The 18,441-nt window shown below is 39.9% G+C and overlaps 1 protein-coding gene across 7 annotated transcripts; it reads right to left on the reverse strand.

Annotated features, from left to right (window-relative positions):
* Positions 1-3,681: 3,681 nt before the first annotated feature.
* LOC115409845 (uncharacterized) lies at positions 3,682-17,397 on the reverse strand. Of its 7 annotated transcripts, XM_030121121.1 has the most exons (21): positions 17,261-17,397; positions 17,020-17,123; positions 16,655-16,927; positions 16,459-16,552; positions 16,233-16,300; positions 15,920-16,108; positions 15,767-15,829; positions 15,546-15,674; positions 15,322-15,384; positions 15,017-15,136; positions 14,864-14,926; positions 14,663-14,725; positions 14,345-14,491; positions 14,144-14,206; positions 13,818-13,937; positions 13,665-13,727; positions 13,441-13,569; positions 13,219-13,281; positions 12,665-12,721; positions 4,596-12,411; positions 3,682-4,502 (listed from the first exon to the last, which is right to left on the reverse strand). In XM_030121121.1, exons 1-20 carry the CDS (start codon positions 17,364-17,366, stop codon positions 5,041-5,043), a joined length of 9,348 nt encoding a protein of 3,115 aa, XP_029976981.1. In that variant the 5' UTR covers positions 17,367-17,397; the 3' UTR covers positions 3,682-4,502; positions 4,596-5,040. The 7 variants fall into 7 exon arrangements, with proteins under 7 accessions (XP_029976981.1, XP_029976982.1, XP_029976984.1 ...); XM_030121122.1 differs by lacking the exons at positions 14,144-14,206; positions 14,345-14,491 and having other exon boundaries at positions 3,683-4,502; XM_030121124.1 differs by lacking the exons at positions 14,864-14,926; positions 15,017-15,136; positions 15,322-15,384 and having other exon boundaries at positions 3,683-4,502.
* Positions 17,398-18,441: the final 1,044 nt, after the last annotated feature.

Here is an 18,441-nt window from a genome sequence, read left to right on the forward strand (position 1 = left end):
ACAGAAAATTAACCCTCTGAGGTTTCTGCTGTTTTTGGAGCATCTGGAATTATTCTATAAAAGTGAATATAAAATCGAAACTCTGTGATGCATAATCATGTATTAGACCATTAGAAGAAAACGTAAAATGGAAACTTAACCAGAAAAATCTATCACAAAATGGAATTACATTTTTGACAAAAAAAAGAAAAAAGTTCTTTGAAGTCATATTTACAAGTGAGAACAAAGAAACAAATGCTGTCACACAAAAACTGATTTAAATATCAAACTCATTTAAACATCAGAACTCATTCATCAGATATTTGCATTCAATAAACTGAAAATGAAATAAGATGAGCACTGAAAATAAAAAAGCAATATACACTGTTTGACACAAAGCAGTTGGAAAGTTAACTACTGAGGAACAAAGAACTGAATTTTCTCTGTGCTGTGTAACTCCTCGATGACGGTGTGTTCGTGATTCCCGGCATGATTCCCCGTTTTGAATCGCTTGTTTTGTAATATTTCAAAGTAATGGTTCCAGGATCCGTGTTTGTCAGCTCCAAATCCAAAAATGCTAACCTGGAAAAACAAATGTTTTATTAGCATTTGTCCTGATTCAAATTAGTATCGTCCACACAGATTACACTTTTAAAGTGCCAGTTTCAACAATAAACCAAGGAGTTGTTGACTGAACACTCCTTGATCCCCTCTCACTGTACAACTTAAGACCAGTTGCGCTATGGTGATGAAGCCGGTGGACAGATAATGGCCTTTCTTCTGCAGCCAGGCTTCATGGACGTACCTCATGAAGGCCGGGTTGAGGATCATGACCTGGTTTCAAACACAACTGGTAATTTCAAACATCACTAATCAACTCATGCAATATTGTAATGGTGCGTTCACACCGGACGCGTTGCAAGCGTCACGGGCGTCACTGACGCCTCAAAGTTGACGCGTGTAAAGTGTGAAATTCGACGCGTGTTCAAATTACACACGACACTTGCAACGCGCGGCAGCTCATTGGCGGGAGTGGGAGGAGCTTCTGTGTCCTGTCTTCATGTTGACAATAGCGGATCCCATCGAGACACTGGCCTGGCTTTATTTGATAAAGAAAGCCAGAAAACAGCGTCGTCAGGCGCCTGTGTGATGTTTTTGGGTTCATCCCATCCTGCAGTGGCGTTCGCAATTTGGCAAATTTCACCATTTGCTCCAGGAGCTGCATGAGGATGAGGCCAGCTTTCAGTGGTACTTCCGCCTCTCCCGGGCCCAGTTTGATGACCTTCTGGCCTATATTAGCACTCTAGAGATGCGTGGATTGCGGTTGCACCCGCGGATAACCGCGGATCGGGCGGATGACATGTCGAAAAATTAAGATTTTAATTACATTCGGGCGGGTTGCGGTTGAAGCACTCAAATTAAAAAAAATAGCAACTTCAATACACCTAAACACTATTCTGCGGATGCCGGGCGGGTTCGGTTTTGAAAATTGATTAAAAAAAATCGTTCATATGGGGGATAGCGGGCGGATGGAGATTTTAAGAAGCGGTTGTGGATGGAAAAATGAGCCATCCGCGCATCTCTACAGCGCTCAGAGTGCTTGTCTGTGATTGGATGACGCTCGGCGTTGACGCTTCCAAAGTTCAATTTTCCCAACTTCAGGCGTTGACGCCTGCAATGTGCGAGCCGCGCGTCGCCAATGCTCGAAAAGCTCAAAAAGCGATGCTCAAAAAGCACCTGACACGCGTTAGGTCCGTTGAAGCTCGTCCACCATAGACTTTGAATGTAAAAGCGACGCCCGTGACGCTTGCAACGCGTCCGGTGTGAACGCACCATACGTTTATGTTTATATCAACACAGAAAAATACCCACCAGATCTTTGTTGGCTATCCGGTCGGGGCTCTTAGCTCTGTTTCCCATGTGACACAATAGAGGAAAAAATACAGGGAATTGATTAACAAGCATTAAGTAGTTTGTTTGAATTCCAGATGTAAAGATATACACAATCTGCATCTGGAGCTTGTATTCAAGCTGATGGTGCTGAATGTTTCCTCTTCCTTCCACACTATGTGAGGACTAAATCAACTGTGCCGCAAGTGAGATGATGAGCCTGCTTCTTTCAAGCAGATTTCCTTTTTCTTGCAGTGTGATTAGAGACTGAACCACTTCAATAAAAGCACAGACAGGACCCGTGTTTACTCACTTTGGATCAAACTGTTTTTGGAGCCACATTAAATCGTTTATTTTGTAGGCGAAAAACACCATTCTGGAAGAGTTGTCCAGTTTGACGGCACTATGTGGATACATGACACGATGAGTGGTTTTATTTCCAACGTCTGCTTCAAAGCCTTCAGTAGGGCCCTTATTCATTCTGAAAAAAGCACAAAGGGACACATGATTCATTTTCAAGACGGTAACGCTATGACAATGAAAAAAAAAAAAAAACTATTGCATTAATGGAAGGAAGAATTCCAATAAATAATCTGGTAATCTGAGGTAATAATAATAATAATAAAAATAAAAATAATAATAATAATAATAATAATAATAATAATAATAATAACAATAATAATAACTAGAACTGCAAGCAGTGCTGATAGGGGGCCAAGCCTCCGGCGCAACTCGGACCCCGGATTCAGCGGAGCCAGCTGAAGTTCGTCATGAGGCACTATGGGCTCGGTGCACGACCTGATGCCTAACCGGAAGTTTGCCACGATGGACCCCGGGCTCAGCGCAGGCGTCAGGACACGATCCGATGCCAAACCCCCACCAGCAAGGCCCACATCACACTCACCATACCTTGTGCAACTCTGATCAACTTTTCTTGTCACTTGATGTCTCTGTTTACTGCGCCCCCCTTTGGTGAATTTTGACCAAAGTTAACACACAGCCCCTCATTGACTTCAGACAGAAGTTACTTGAGTTCAATGTTGATAACTGTGACTTTTTAACCATACATAAACTACTATGAAAAGAGTAAAATTATTTAGAGTTCATGTTGTATTCCAAGGCATACATTTTTGTCACTCTAAGACAAAAAGGGAACAATAACTGGAGAAACTGCTGTGAATAAATGCATTTTGTGCACTTCATCACTCTTCAACAGGGAATAGCAGTGATAAGACAGACACCGTTGTTAATTGTAATCTTAAATTTTTGTGTCTTTTAGTTTAATATTTTTGGATTTCATTTGTTCAAGTTGTAAGCAATTGTTGTACTCCATCTGGAATACACAGGCATGATTCATGGTGAGTGTAGTAACAAAGTTTCACCACAAGATGGAGATTTCCATTTGTGAGCACTATCTCTGCTGCAAACTGCATCACTATGTCTATTTACAGAACTCATGAATTAAAACTAATTCCCAAAGCATACTGAGTGACTCATTTAAATGTGCGACATATTGTTTTGGAAGAATTTGAATCAAAACGCTTGTATTTTTCAATAAAGTCATCCTATAGTTAAAGTGCTGTCTGTATGAAATTTTGCGCCTATTATTTCCAGATGGGTTTCACTAAAAGTTATTAAAAGAATGTTGGCACTCCAAAAAATGCACTGGTGATAACCAAACCTTAAATGTTTCCACTTTTCCTCAATATTTATAATTTTTTTTCCTATAACTATTATATTCAATATACAAAAAGCACACAAGGATTAGAACTATGGATATCCAATAATGTCAGGCTTGGAGTCTCATCTTGATAAGGCTTCACACATGGAAACTTCAGTCATGTCAGATGTAGAGAACTTAATTTTGTAACATTTCTGTAAAACTATTGCAGAAGATCTATAGTAAAAACCATGTATGTATAAAATCAAGTATCCTGAGATCAAAGAACATGAGATTTGAGACACATGACCTCTTTCAACTAGCATAAGCAATATGTACATAAAAACAAGTCTACAACTGAACAGATAGGACACATAAGACATCTGTTTTTGGATTTTACATTCACAAGACCTTGAAATGTTAGAAAATGAGCAGTTTTTAAAAGTTGTGCAAAAATACATGTAATTACACACCCAAACAAGGGAAAAAAATTCAATGTAATAGGACAATTGTCAAGTGATAAGAAAAAAGAAAAAAACACATTGTATTTAGTTCAATTTAGCTTTATTTATAAAGTGCCAATTGCAGCAGACCCAACAGATCCACATGAGCAAGCATAAGCGACTGTGGAAAGGAAAAACTCCCTTTTAACAGGAAGAAACCTTTGCAGAACCAGGCTCAGAGGTGGCGGCTTTCTGCTATTCCGGTTGGGGTGAGGGGACAGAAAGAGAAGGAGATAGGACAGAGCAAGAAATCACATGTGTGCCTTTTTATTAAATGTTCAATTTGTAGTCATTGTCCTTGAGCAGAGGAGGCTGCTCAGTGTCTGTAGTCACTGTTTGTCCTGTTTCTGTTGTCTTTCTTCCTTTTGTTCTTGTGTGGGCCATATGCTTGCTGTTCCTCTTGGGGCGTCATCTTTCAGTTCAGCTTCCTTTTCTGCCAGCTCCCTATGATGTGTTTCTCTTCGCTGGACCTGTATTTTGGAGTGAGAAAGCAGTTTTCAGTTGCTGATCAGCATTAATTGGATCTGTTTTATACAAGTGATTAGTCACATTGTTTTACACACCTCTGAAAGCAGGGAATCAATCGTGTCTGCTTCTGCATGTCTTTAGGTTTATTGACAGTCTGGGACTCTCTGGCCTTTTTCTGGATCGGGTCGGTCTGTGGCCTCTTGGTTGGTCAATCATTCTGCTCCAACTGCTTGTTGCACTCCTGTAAACATATAACTCAAAAAACCCCACACATTTTCACACAGGTCCTGAAGTGTAAAACAGTTAGGGACACGTCTGTCGTCACTTATAATAACATATAAATAACATACCGGTTATAATGTTCCCCTGCACTATAAAACTGATTCATACAAGCATCTGCATGAAGTTGAACCCAGAAATGATATCTCAAGTGCATGATGAGGGTTGCTAACACATGAAAAATTTCATAAGCTCAATAAAAGAGCCCCACCCCATGCGGTACTACAGACTTTCCACCTTCAGAGCTGAATGTTGTTTGCCCTACTTAAAATGAATACAAAGGCATTCATGGTAACTGTAGTATGTTGACATCAGTTGGATTTCGACAGTTGCAGCGTCGATATCTTTAATGTAAACATGATCAATCAGTGTACCGTTCTCTGTTGTCGGACAAGTAACGATTTGACTGTAGCCATGTTGTGTCATGAAGTTCTCCATAGACTTTGACACAACAGCATTATCATTAAAGTCGCCCATTATTATTTTACCTCCTGATAATGCATTAAAGTGACTGACTACAGCACTGAGGTTTTGTTTAAACAGGCTAATTTGGTATGATGGTGGTCTGTACAGCACTATGTAATTATGGTTCATAGGCTGAATGTTAAAAATTATTGCTTCCAACTCACTGCATGGCAGATTGATAATGTTGGAAATGATGTGGTTTTTATGATAAAAGCCAACACCGCCATGCTGTTGCTTCTGTAAAGCAGAAAAAGCTCCCTGGTTACTGTAGGATTGGGACCTCGCTTTACAGTGAAATGTCCATCCTGCCATGTCAATGTTACCCTGTGCTGTGTTGTGTTGCAGCCATGTTTCTGTGAGACACAGCAAGTCAGCATCTAACATCCTGCGGTCGTGTTTCAGGTCTGCTATGTGTGCTTGTAAGCCTTGGATATTAAGTAAGCAGACTTTCAGAGAGGCATCTGGTCTTGTTAATGGAGTCTCAATGTAGTTTCCCATTTTCTGCAAACAATCATCTATGTCTGTTTTTGCATAAATAGCAGTGGCTTTAAAATCCTGAATAATAAGATTCTCTATAGATGTAACGCGGCTTAAAGCGACGTAAGCTTGGCCAGCAGAGAAAATCTTTTTAAAGGACACCACTGCTTTCTCTAACGTTAAGCCTTGCACTTTATGGATTGTGCAAGCCCATGCTAGACGCAAGGGAAACTGTCGTCTAATTCCACCTCTGTAGGGGACTTTGTCTTCGTCAAGCCCAACCGGTGTGGCGTTTTGAAGACCAGGCACTGTACAAGGAAATTTAGCTCTTAATTTACTGCCAATCCTGTCGTCATCAAATTTCACGTAGATAAGTTTTGGGACTTTGGTTTTCTCATCACATTTGATAAGAGAAACAGTGCCAAGGACTCCATTAACAAGACCATCACAAGTGTCTATGTTTTTAATGAGCATAACACGAGCGTTTGGAGCGATACTCAACAATGCACTTAAATGTGTGTGTTTGTTGAAAGCATGTGAAGTTGTCTTTTGGGCAAATCGTCCTGTTTGAGGATTTTTCTCAAAGTCCTGTGCTTTAATCTGGACAACATCTGAACATACCTTGTGTAACATCTTAAAGTTGTGGGCATCTACGTCACTGTTTGTTGCAAAAATGTGAAGGTCCTCTGTGTCATCACCCACGCCAGTCTGACATTGTTTTAACAGTTTTTCATCTTGGGCGTTGAGTTTGTCTCCTTTTTTATGTTTTCTGATGCGATTTAGTGTCACAGCAAAGTCTTGATTTTTCTGTCGCACTATTTCTGTCAGCTCTACATGTTTAAACGTACTGCCCCATAGGTCGATCCCTGCTTGGTCTGTGTAAAGAGGTTTTCCTTTTACCGGCGGAAGCTGGTAAAAATCTCCAACAGCTATTACAGACACATTACCAAAGGGAGCAAAGTCGCCAGATTGTTTAATTTGCCTCACTCTGCCATGTATGTATGCCAGTAATTTGTGATCAACCATGGAAATTTCGTCAATGATCAATATTTTGAGATCTCTCAAAGCAGCTCTTAAAGTATTGACTTTTTCCTCTTTTAGTGGCTGATACGGCAATGACACATTAGTAGGGATAGCAAAGGTGTTGTGTATTGTAGTAGCATTAATGTTATAAGCAGCTACACCTGTAGGAGCAGTAAGCAAAACATGAACGGCATCTGGATTATGTGACAGTCTGGCTAACAGTCTTGTGGCCTCGTAGTACAAAGCTTTAATCAAGTGGGATTTGCCTGTGCCCGCCCCGCCCGAAAGGAAGACATGAAAAGGTGCAGGATTGTGACCGTTTACTGTATCCAAGCACCACTTCTGTATTGTGTAAAACACCTGTGACTGTAGCTCATTCAGAGATCTCATGATAGTTTGCGCTTCAGAATGACTCATTTTCTGTTTTGGGAACTCTATGGACACAGGTGTTGTTTCTGGTTGTAAATCTGGAATAACGTCTCTTTCCGTAGGAAACAAGTCTTTGTTAGCAGTCATTTCCTCCACACTTTCTAATCGTTCTAGTTCTGCTTCAGGACATAGATCAGCCCAAGCGTCTTCTGGGAAGCCATCACATTCTAAGGCTTCTTCACAGAGTTCCAGTGCTTTAGCTTCTTTTTCAAACTTGGACCTGTTCAAATCAACCACTTCTTTTACAGATTTAAGTTCATTCCTGCTGGTGGTGACAGAACCAGTGTTGTAAAACTCTTGAAAGGATACAAACTGTTTGGGTTTCACCTGTTGGTCTGTATAATGAGGCAAGAACAGCTGAAGCAAGCTTTGATAGTGCTTTTCAGGATATTCTGTTTGAGAGAAGCGAGCATATCTCACAACAGCCGCATTTGTCCTCGTCCTCTTTTTTACCAAACCACAGTCATTACCCAGTTTAATCACATTCTTTTGACATTTTTCACTTTTGGGCACAACTCTGTATTCTGAAGCAAAACTAGCGAGACACATGTCTTTAAACTCATCTGTTTTAGGTCTGCTTTTGTAACGATCAGTAATGCTGGTCATCCAGATTTTGTCCGAGTTAAGGTCTTCTTGTTCTGCTCTCTTCTGAATTACATTGAGAGGAAGACTCATCCTGACTATATTGTCTCCGGTTGGAACAAATACGACATTTCTGGAGCACTCCTTTAATCGCATGTTGGTGAGACGATATACACTTTCTTGGGCAGATACTTCTCTATTATGCAAAAAAACACTTCCTAACTTGTTAAGGGCCTGTTTTGCATCAACATTTTCCTTTGTTTTCACCTCATTCTGTGCATGTTTAAGTAGCAAACCCATTTCCCTTTCTGCTTTTGATATATAGGAGATGATATATACTACACAGGCATATGCATCACATACAAACTGAATGTCTAAATTTGCATTCCAACAACGCAAGAGATCTTTGTTGTATTGATTTACCCAAACGTCATCGACATTTCGTTTAAGAACGACGCTAGTTTTTTTGGTAGTTAACTGCATAGCCTTTTCAAACACTGACTGATCGATACCCATGGAGCTAAAGAGAGCATCAACACTGTCAAAGGTTGCTTCTTCATTTGAAAGAGCGACTTTAACTTTCCTGATGATCTCTTTTGCTACTGTCGCTGGGTCAGTTGTTTTAACATCAGTTTGCTGCTGTGCTCCGTTAGAGTTATCCTGTTGCTCTTGCTGCTGCTGTTGTTGCTGCTGCTCTGTTTTTGCCTTACACAAAAATGTTTTGTTGCTTGGAGGTCGCGGAAAATTAAACCTGCATGGTGTGCCCTTCTTTTTACAACTTTTAGAGTGTTTCTTGCTGTGCATTTGAACACTGGACACAACCTCATGCAGATCATCACTTTCAGGTGGGAGGTCACATGTTACATATTTATCAATAAAGTCTATGACCTCCTGATCTGTGTTCCTGCCAATCTTCGGTGCATTCTCCACCCAAAACAAGCAATGTGTGTGTGGAGATCCACGCTGCTGAAACTCAACACGATAAAAGTAGTCAATAATCTTACCGATTGGCTGAGCAGGAGACATGATCACGTCGTGTAGAAAAGAACGAAACCTATGGTCAAACATTCTTGCTGCTGTGACAGGATTATTGTTGAGCAAATTACATTTTTGGGACCAGTCCATCTCATCTACATTGCCTTGAACATTTTGCACTTCCATAAAAGTTTGCATCAATTCTGTCCAACGTAAATCTGCTGATGAAAAGGAACAGAACCAGGTAGGAATACCGAGCTGCTTGACCATAGCAAACAAGTCTTTCTGGACTCGCTGCCAAAAGACAGGTGTTCCACGTATAGGTTTCAGAAATTTGTAGCCCATGTCACAACGTAGCACATTATTTACAAAGTCTGTACTAGCAAGCATTGAGGATGTAATCTGACTGCTCTCTCCTCCATGATGCCCTTTTCTTAATGCTATAGAAACATTTGACACAACTTGATTAATTTCTGATAAGTACTGTGCATAAAAGATGTACTCTACATTACTGCCAAATCGACCATCAGCATTAAGAATTCTAGCATTTAGATAGCGACTCAGTGTCAACTTGTGCGGTCTGGTGTCATGAAAAGTACCAGTTCCCTTTGGGAAGAGAGCAGGAAAACATTTAGCCTCATTGCTGACATCTGTAAGCAAACGTACAGGAGTGTTACCTTCTGCTGGGGCTACTGATAGAACACTGTCAAAATGGTGATCCAGTACTTCCTGTGCAACATCTACTGGCTGCATACATGTGTCCAAGTACATGCCATGCTGCTGCTGGTCATTAATGTGCTCGTCCTGTGTGTCGAAATCTTCAGCGTCGTCCATTTTATCATCATCATTTGTGTCTTTTTCAAGCGGATTTGTCCAATCAGTATTAATTTCCACATCTTTATACCATTTGTTATTCTGTTTTAAGTTTTCCAGTGCACTATGAACTTTACTTGTGTTGACATATTGATATTCATAATGTCCTTTGTAGGAGAGTTTCCTTTTTAATTTAACTCGAATCATTAAATCCTGATTTTCTAACCTAGGAAGCACATTAACAGCATTGGTGTTTGATGGAACACAGGTCACAGGACCGTGGACGCCATTTTGTCCTCCCTTGGGTAGAGCTACTAGCTTCATGAAGGGAATATGCGGTGCTATTAAATGCTGTTCTAAAGGGTTTAGTGTATTGAGTTCTTGTGGAATAGGATCTAATTGCAGATTATTAATTACACTTTGATCAGGTACTTTTCCACAAATTATTTTGCTGTTGCAGCCATGACAAATCCACAGTTTGCCAACATGTGTCAACTTTACAGTGCAGTCTGCAGTACATTTATCACCACATTGATGAAGATATGTTAAAGTTATGCATTTATCTGCTACTGCAGCTACTGCAGCTCCCTTCTTTTCATAACGTTCTTTATTACATTCAAGTACCTGACGTTGGAACAATAATTTATGACAGACACAGCAAACATATTTTGGCCCCTGTTTAACCATTTCTCTAAATTGTTCAATAACAAAATCAATATCATGTTTTTTCAGAATGTCATTAAGTCTTTTTTCCTGGTTGCGCTTCTTTATAGACTGGGCATACACTGCGTTTGATTTATACTTTTTAACGCCATATTGTTTAACTTGAGCACGATGCCCAGGAGAACTGGCATATTTTGAAATGCTCCCATGTTTAAATTTAGCTCTGACATGATCATCTGAAGCATATTTTTGTACACCCCTCTGTATTACTTTTGCTCTAAACTGCTCATCTGAAGCGTATTTTTGTACACTTGTCTTTATTACTTTTGCTCTAAACTGCTCATCTGAAGCGTATTTCTGTACACCCCTCTGTATTACTTTTGCTCTAAACTGCTCATCTGAAGCGTATTTCTGTACACCCCTCTGTATTACCTTTGCTCTAAACTGCTCATTGGTAGAATATTGATCTTTAATAGCTTTTATAATCTTAACTTTGTGTTCTTCATTTGTAGCATACTTATTAACACTAGCCTGCTGTAGTTTTTGTCTATATGTACTGTCAGTTGAATATCTCTGTTGTACTTTCATTATTTTACATTGCCTAAATTCACTGTTATCAGCATATTTCTTCCTCTCTTCTCTCTTCTGCTTCTTATTACAAGCTTTAGGAGTGGAAATGACATCAGATCTCGACTTTCCATGGTTAGTTTCACCCAAGGTTCTTAAACTAAAACATTTACCAGAGATATCTTTCACACATTCAATGGGTTCATAATGACATTCATTGCAGTGTTTGATATAAATCGCTTTGTTTCTAGCTGCTGCACCACTTGAACCGTACTTTAACCACTTCTGCTCACTATATGTATAAATGTCAACATTAAACAAATTTGCAGCAGCCTGAATTTCAACTTCCGTAGCCCAAGTACCAACATATTTCATGCGCGAATCATTAACATACTGCTGAACAGACGTAAACTGTTCTCTAACAACATTACGGTACACATCAGGATTCTGTTCAACATGCTTCACAACAGCTAAGCGAACAGTTCTATGATGTGACTCGAGACCACTAAAGACATATGACAGAGATCGAAAGAAACAATTACCATCTCCCTGAATGTCAATGGTAGTACATGGTTGTGGCTGTTCAATATCTAAACAATCAGCAACAACATCCTCACAACTCAAACTGGGCACAATGTCAAGTTTGGTGCAGATTCTCCTTTTGTCGGCTAATGTCAAACACTTAAATGTTACATTGCTGGCATTTGTCTCAGACACTAAACAAACTGATGATTCATCAATGTCATCAGCCTCTGTCAGTGTTTCAGACTGCTGCTCAGTCTCATCTGATCCTATCCCTGCTTCAGACTGCTGCTCAGTCTCATCTGTCCCTGTTTCAGACTGCTGCTCATGATCTGCTGCCTCTGTCACTGTCTGTGATGATACAACAACAACCTTAACACCAGTGACTTCAAAAGGCTTTACACTATCAGGTGCAGCATTCACATATAGTGAGTGTACAAGGTTGGTGATGTGTGTGTAGACTGCATCCAGTGTATCATAGCATGCAACAATGCTAGTGCCATCATGTTGCAAACCACCATCAGCACCACGTGCGTGTGGATCAAACACGGCAAACTGATCCCGTTGCTTAAGAACCGCACAGATATTCTTCTTGATGTTCAACAAACAAGCATCTGCATTAAGCATGGCCCTCTGGAAAGCAACATCTAGAGGCATGACATAATCCTGAACAGCAGGGTGATACTCTTCTACATCAATGTGTCCACTTAATGACTCCATGTATTCCAAACAAAACTTTTTGTCAAGTAACTCATACTCTGTAGGCAGCTCTTTCACCAAAATGTAACCTTTACCTTCTAAAACACTAACCTTGTGCTTGTCCTTCACGTAAGTGTACAAGTCATTACCATTCACCAAAACATTGTCCAGGTCAGTCGTTGTCCAAGTCCAAGCACTCTTTAACACATTAGTCATAACTGCAGTGATACTATTTGTGGCACATTGCTTCCCTTTGTTTTCACCAAAACGTGGATTGCCCTGATTAAATGACCCACGAATAAAAGACCTGACATGGTCACATTTCACGTGATCCTGGACATCATGGGCGGCATCAGACGAAGTGGGAGTATCATTGTCATCCACGTGGTCCACTGGTGTTCTGTCTGCATCACAGCCCTGATGAATAAAACACACAAACATTTAGGCATTAATTAAAGTAGCTATACAAGAGCTGAAAAACTATATCACAATATGTACACAAATGTGTCAAATGTTGATTATAATATAAACCCAAGAGTTTGTTACAAAGTTCAAACAGTAGGAGAAAATAAGTAGCTTGTGTGACAACACATAGGTTAGCTATATTTATACATATGCTTCCACTGAGTAGAAACAGTTTAAATGTCATTCAATCTAAAGCAAGACAAACCTGCTGCACATCCTCTGCCTGCCGCACAACCTCGACCTGCTGGTCCATGGTTCGCTCCTAAAAGTACAATTATGCCAAGTCACTTAACATGCTGTAGGTAATTTAAAAATTTAAAGGCAGTGTTCAATTAAAGATAATACACGCAAGGAAAAAAGAAACGCAACACTCAGTTTCGGGAATAATTTTATTTCATTTCGTTTTTGAGTCATTTTATTTTTGAGATCCGCCTGTTTTATATGAACCCGACATCCATTTCTAATCCTCAGGCCAACTTTTTTGGCGTTTACACATTTTCGAGTCCAATAATACAATTAAACAATATAGCACCCCCCCCCCCCCCCCCCCCCCCGAATCAAAAGTGACAGGAATTGCATCAGTACGGCTTATTGCATTAATTATGAATGGTTCTGACCAACACTGGCCTGTGGTGTGTCCCAATCACATATTACACACACAATCAGTCAAGTGGAACAAAGAAATCTGTTCACCTGTCTTTAAACTAATTTTTTTTTGGAGTGAAATCATGATGCTAATTCATTCTTCCAAATGCGTACCTCTGGCTCAATCAGGCTCTTCTGGGAGGCAACAGCTCTTGGGCGACGTTCCCTCACAGTCTTCTAAAATAAGAGAAAGACAAAAAACATATTGAAATCATTTTTGGAGAATTACTAGTTTAAACTATATGAAACAACATTGCTCGTGATTGATATCATAAAATGTGTAAAATCATCAAGCAGAAAACATCAGATGTTTCAAATTCAAAACATGCAATTTACCTTCTGGTGTGCTGGAACTGGTTTGGAAACAGGAGCAGGAACATCGCCATTGTCCAACACATCCAGGAGTTCTCTGCTGAACCTCACAGGATTTAGCATGATAGAACATTCCTTCAGCACCACGTTCCCCTGACAAGAAGAGACGATGATTAGACAACATGTTACCAAACAAGTCCAGTTAAAGTTTTATCAATAAATCACTGCATGTAGTAAAGATGACAAACCTCCTGCTCAACGACCCTCTTTTTAGCAGCACTGGGCCCATCAAGGTCAGCTGGTCTGGTCGTCTGTAATTACAAAGAAAGGATTAATTATGTGAGTCATTTGAATTACTCAAAATACTGTCAACCACACAATTACAGTAAACACCACATTACCTTCCTGGTGTTTTCCAGTGACTGATCAGAAGGAGGTTTGCTGGCCTTCTCCATCACTGTAGCAACACGAACAGGCGATGGGATGGGAGAAGTCTTGGCCACCAGCACAGGTCCTTCCTCCTAAGAAAAATAAATATATGTAAAAAAAAAAAAAAAAAACACACACCATGAAACACCTTTCAGAACTCATATATGCCAACAGTAACTGATGAAATATTAAAAGAAGTCACTGATTAGCATTACTCGACTACTTTTTTCTCAAACAAAAATAAATAAATAAATAAATAAATACATAAAAAGGTAATATTAAATATGTAAAGACGTACCTTTGGATTGATCACCCTCTTCTGGGAGGCAACAGCTCTTGGGCAACGTTCCCTCACAGTCTTCTAAAACAAGAAAAAGACAAAAACAACATATTGAAACCATTTTTGGAGAATTACTCAGGCTGATAAGACAAAATGTCACTAAACAAGTACAGTTAAAGTTTTATTAATAAATCACTGCATGTAGTAAAGATGACGAACCTCGTGGTCAACCACTCTCTTATTGTCAGAACCAGGCCCATCAAGGTCAGCTGGTCGGATCGTCTGTAAATCCAGCTCAGTCACTGTACCAAAACAGATCGGCAATGGGATGGGAGAAGACTTGGCCACCAGCACAGTTCCCTCTTCCTAACAGAAATAAATACATGAAGAAAAAAAAAAAAATGAAACCTGTAGACTCCTTTCAGAACTCATGTATGGCAACAATAACTGATGAAATATTAGAAGAGGTCACTGATTAGTATTACTCTACTTCTCACTAAATTAAAAAAAGGCAACATCAAATATGTAAAGGCATACCTTTGGATTGATCACCCTCTTCTGGGAGGCAACAGCTCTTGGGCAACATTCCCTCACAGTCTTCTAAAACAAGAAAAAGATAAAAACAACATATCAAAACCGTTTTTGGAGAATAACTCAGGTTGATAAGACAACATGTCACTAAACAAGAACAGTTAAAGTTTTATTAATAAATTACTGCATGTAGTAAAGATGATGAACCTCGTGGTCAACCACTCTCTTATTGTCAGAACCAGGCCCATCAAGGTCAGCTGGTCGGGTTGTCTGTAATTACAAAGAAAGGATTAATTATGTGAGTCATTTGAATTACTCAAAATACTGTCAACCACACAATTACAGTAAACACCACATTACCTTCCTGGTGTTTTCCAGTGACTGATCAGAAGGAGGTTTGCTGGCCTTCTCCATCACTGTAGCAACACGAACAGGCGATGGGATGGGAGAAGTCTTGGCCACCAGCACAGGTCCTTCCTCCTAAGAAAAATAAATATATGAAAAAAAACACCATGAAACCTGTAGACCCCTTTCAGAACTCATATATGCCAACAGTAACAGATGAAATATTAAAAGAAGTCACTGATAAGTATTACTCTACTTCTCAAAAAAAAAAAAAAAAAAAAAAAAAAAAAGAAGGTAATATTGGATATGCAAAGATGTACCTCTGACTCGATCACCCTCTTCTGGGAGGCAACAGTTCTTGGCCGACGTTGTCTCACAGTTTTCTAAAATAAGAGAAAGACAAAAAAACATACTGAAAACATTTTTGGAGAATTACTCAGTTTAAACTATATGAAATAACATTGCTCGTGATTTATATCATAAAATGTGTAAAATCATCAAGCAGAAAACATCAGATGTTTCAAATTCAAAACATGCAATTTACCTTCTGCTGTGCCGGAAATGGTTTGGAAACAGGAGCAGGAACATTTCCATCTCCCAACACATCCAGGAGTTCTCTGCTGAACCTCACAGGATTTAGCACGACAGAACATTCCTTCAGCACCACGTTCCCCTGACAAGAAGAGATGATTAGACTACATGTTACCAAACAAGTACAGTTAAAGTTTTATCAATAAATCACTGTATGTAGTAAATATGACAAACCTCCTGCTCAACCACTCTCTTTTTAACAGCACTGGGCCCATCAAGGTCAGCTGGTCGCGTCGTCTGTAATTACAAATAAAGGATTAATTATGTGAGTCATTTGAATTACTCAAAATACTGTCAACCACACAATTACAGTAAACGCCACATTACCTTCCTGCGTGGTCTAACGACTGTCCACTCTGAGGGTGTCTCAACCACCTGGGGGAGGTGCTGAGGAACAGGGAGTGACGACCTTGCTGGGACCTCTGGCTCTGGCACTGTCTCATTCAGCTGCAGGTAGGCAGCCGTCCAGAGCAGCTGTGACAGAATGGGCATTCCGTCACTGTCACTGAGGTGAACCTGAGGAACACAATGATAAGATTGGTTGACAACTTTCTGATTGAAAACATGGATCTGCTATTAACTTAATATATCAACAAAAAGGTCAATATGTCAAAACTTCTACTAAATAAATTTTACTTACACCATCACTGCACCACAGTTCTCGGTGGCACGTGGGGAAATGGGAATCAGTGTCCAAGTAGCGGATTCCTTGGAGAATAAATAAAATTATACATTTAGTTTAGATTCAACTTGCAACTTTTTGTGAAGTGTGTACAATCACAATGAATTCTACAAACATTTTTTACTCTGCTTAATTACACATTTTCCTTGATACAATTAAAGTACACATATTTGCCAATACATACCCATCCGTGCTGCAACACGATGGTACTCCTGGCTCAGAAGTTTCTGGTGGTCCATGGTCATGGTCAGGCGCCGGGGGAAATCCAGGACACACACCTGACAAATGTACATTATCATTTTACAGATCATGCAGCCGATGCATTAACACTGTCACTATCAGACATAAAACACATTTTGAACTCAGGAAAATACACTTACATTTGGCCAGCGCTTGCAAATGGAGTACAGGAGCCTCCTGAACTCCTTTGCAGCTTCCTCAATGGTCTGGCTGGCAGTCAAGTCATTGCCAGGAGCCAACAGACAGACTGCCTCTGGGATCTGAGGGAGAACAGCGTGTTCAACCTCAGTCCTCAGCTGCGCTGCTGAGGCCCCCGGCGTTGACATGAAGCCAAAGGACAAGCATCCCTCTGGCATCTGGACGAACCCATCTACCAGTGCACGTAGATGAGAGTCCCCAACAACCAGAATGAACTGGAACAACAGAGAAATCATTTTTTAGAACAACAATCTACAATTACTCATCACAAAGATAATGACTGAGTAAATATTTCAACGATATTTACCTTTTTGTCTGGGGAGTGAGCTGGTACAACCAACTTATGGCTCTTGTCTGTGAACGGTGAAGTTGGCCAGCTCAGAACCGGATGGCGGTACCCTGTACCACGGACTGTATAGGAAACATACACAATGCTAAAATAAGACTCGCTTTATCTTTTAAAAGTAGCAATTGTGAATTAAGTGCAAAGTAGTTCACACCAAAGCAACTGACACTTTACAATATGAACTTAACAAGTAATGACTTACGTGCTTTAAAGGTGGTACTGCCAAATCGCACTTCCGGATCCTGGCGGCGCCCAGTGAGCCTCAGCTTCGCAGCTTCAGACCGTCTGTAACCTTTGCCCCTGGGCATCTAAGAGTGAAGAGAACAGAAATACACTTAATGTCAGCATAAACACATTAAAACACACAAATACAACTGATGAAAATGATTTATTACTTTATCCAACATTAGGGTAATCTTGTGAAAACAGAAAATATCCTAGTATTCATTACTGTGCAACTGTCTCATACACACAATGTTGTAATAAAGTACAAATCTATAAAACATGAACACGCCATATCATCAGCACATGGCTATTATAACACCCTAAAATCATTGTGTTTTCTGCATTAAAATCTGATCTCTTACACAGCTGCATTTGTGCTGTATTCACCAAAATTCACAAAATGATTGGGGTTTAACTTCACAGTGTGTTAGGGAAAAACAAACTACACATTTTTAATGCAAAGCTCATGTCATTTTAGGAGCACTCAACAATGACACAACTACACACTCAATTAACGCTGAAGCAGGCCCACCTAACCCTCAGCAGCACTTTCAGAGTTTTAAGTATGAATAAAAAACGTGTAAAAAATATTTCCAACAGTGCAGCTACAACCTATATACTATTGTGACAATTGAACTATAGACGACATGTAGTATTTTTAAGGTGCAAACGTGAAATCGTGCTAACAGAAGACACTATGAGTGACAGAGTAGAGAGCAGAGAGCTCACAATGATAGCATTCTCACACACACACACACACACACACACACACTATTACTCTGACCAGAAAACAGTCCCAGTCTCAAACACCAATAACACAAACGCTTAGTTATTACACTAAAACAGATGTTGAGCCCTCCAGTAATGCATGGATCATTTGCTACCCAGCTGCGCAGAAAAAAAATTTAAATATGCAACTATTGGCTGTGCAGTGCGCAGGGTATTTTATTTTGTAACATTACTGGCACACCGTTGGTCACTTCCGGTTGTGTTATGTGCAGGGTCTGACTGTTTAAATAAAAAAAAAAACCTAACAGTTGTGTTCACAGCGATCTCTAAAAACGGGAACAATCTCAAAATACTAACTGCATCTTTAACAATAAATTATTTCACCCCTTCAGGACACTTTCCATTTAGTGAAAAATTACTAAAAAAACA

The sequence above is a fragment of the Salarias fasciatus genome, chromosome 22, assembly GCF_902148845.1.
Source record: "Salarias fasciatus chromosome 22, fSalaFa1.1, whole genome shotgun sequence".
NCBI lineage: Eukaryota > Metazoa > Chordata > Actinopteri > Blenniiformes > Blenniidae > Salarias > Salarias fasciatus.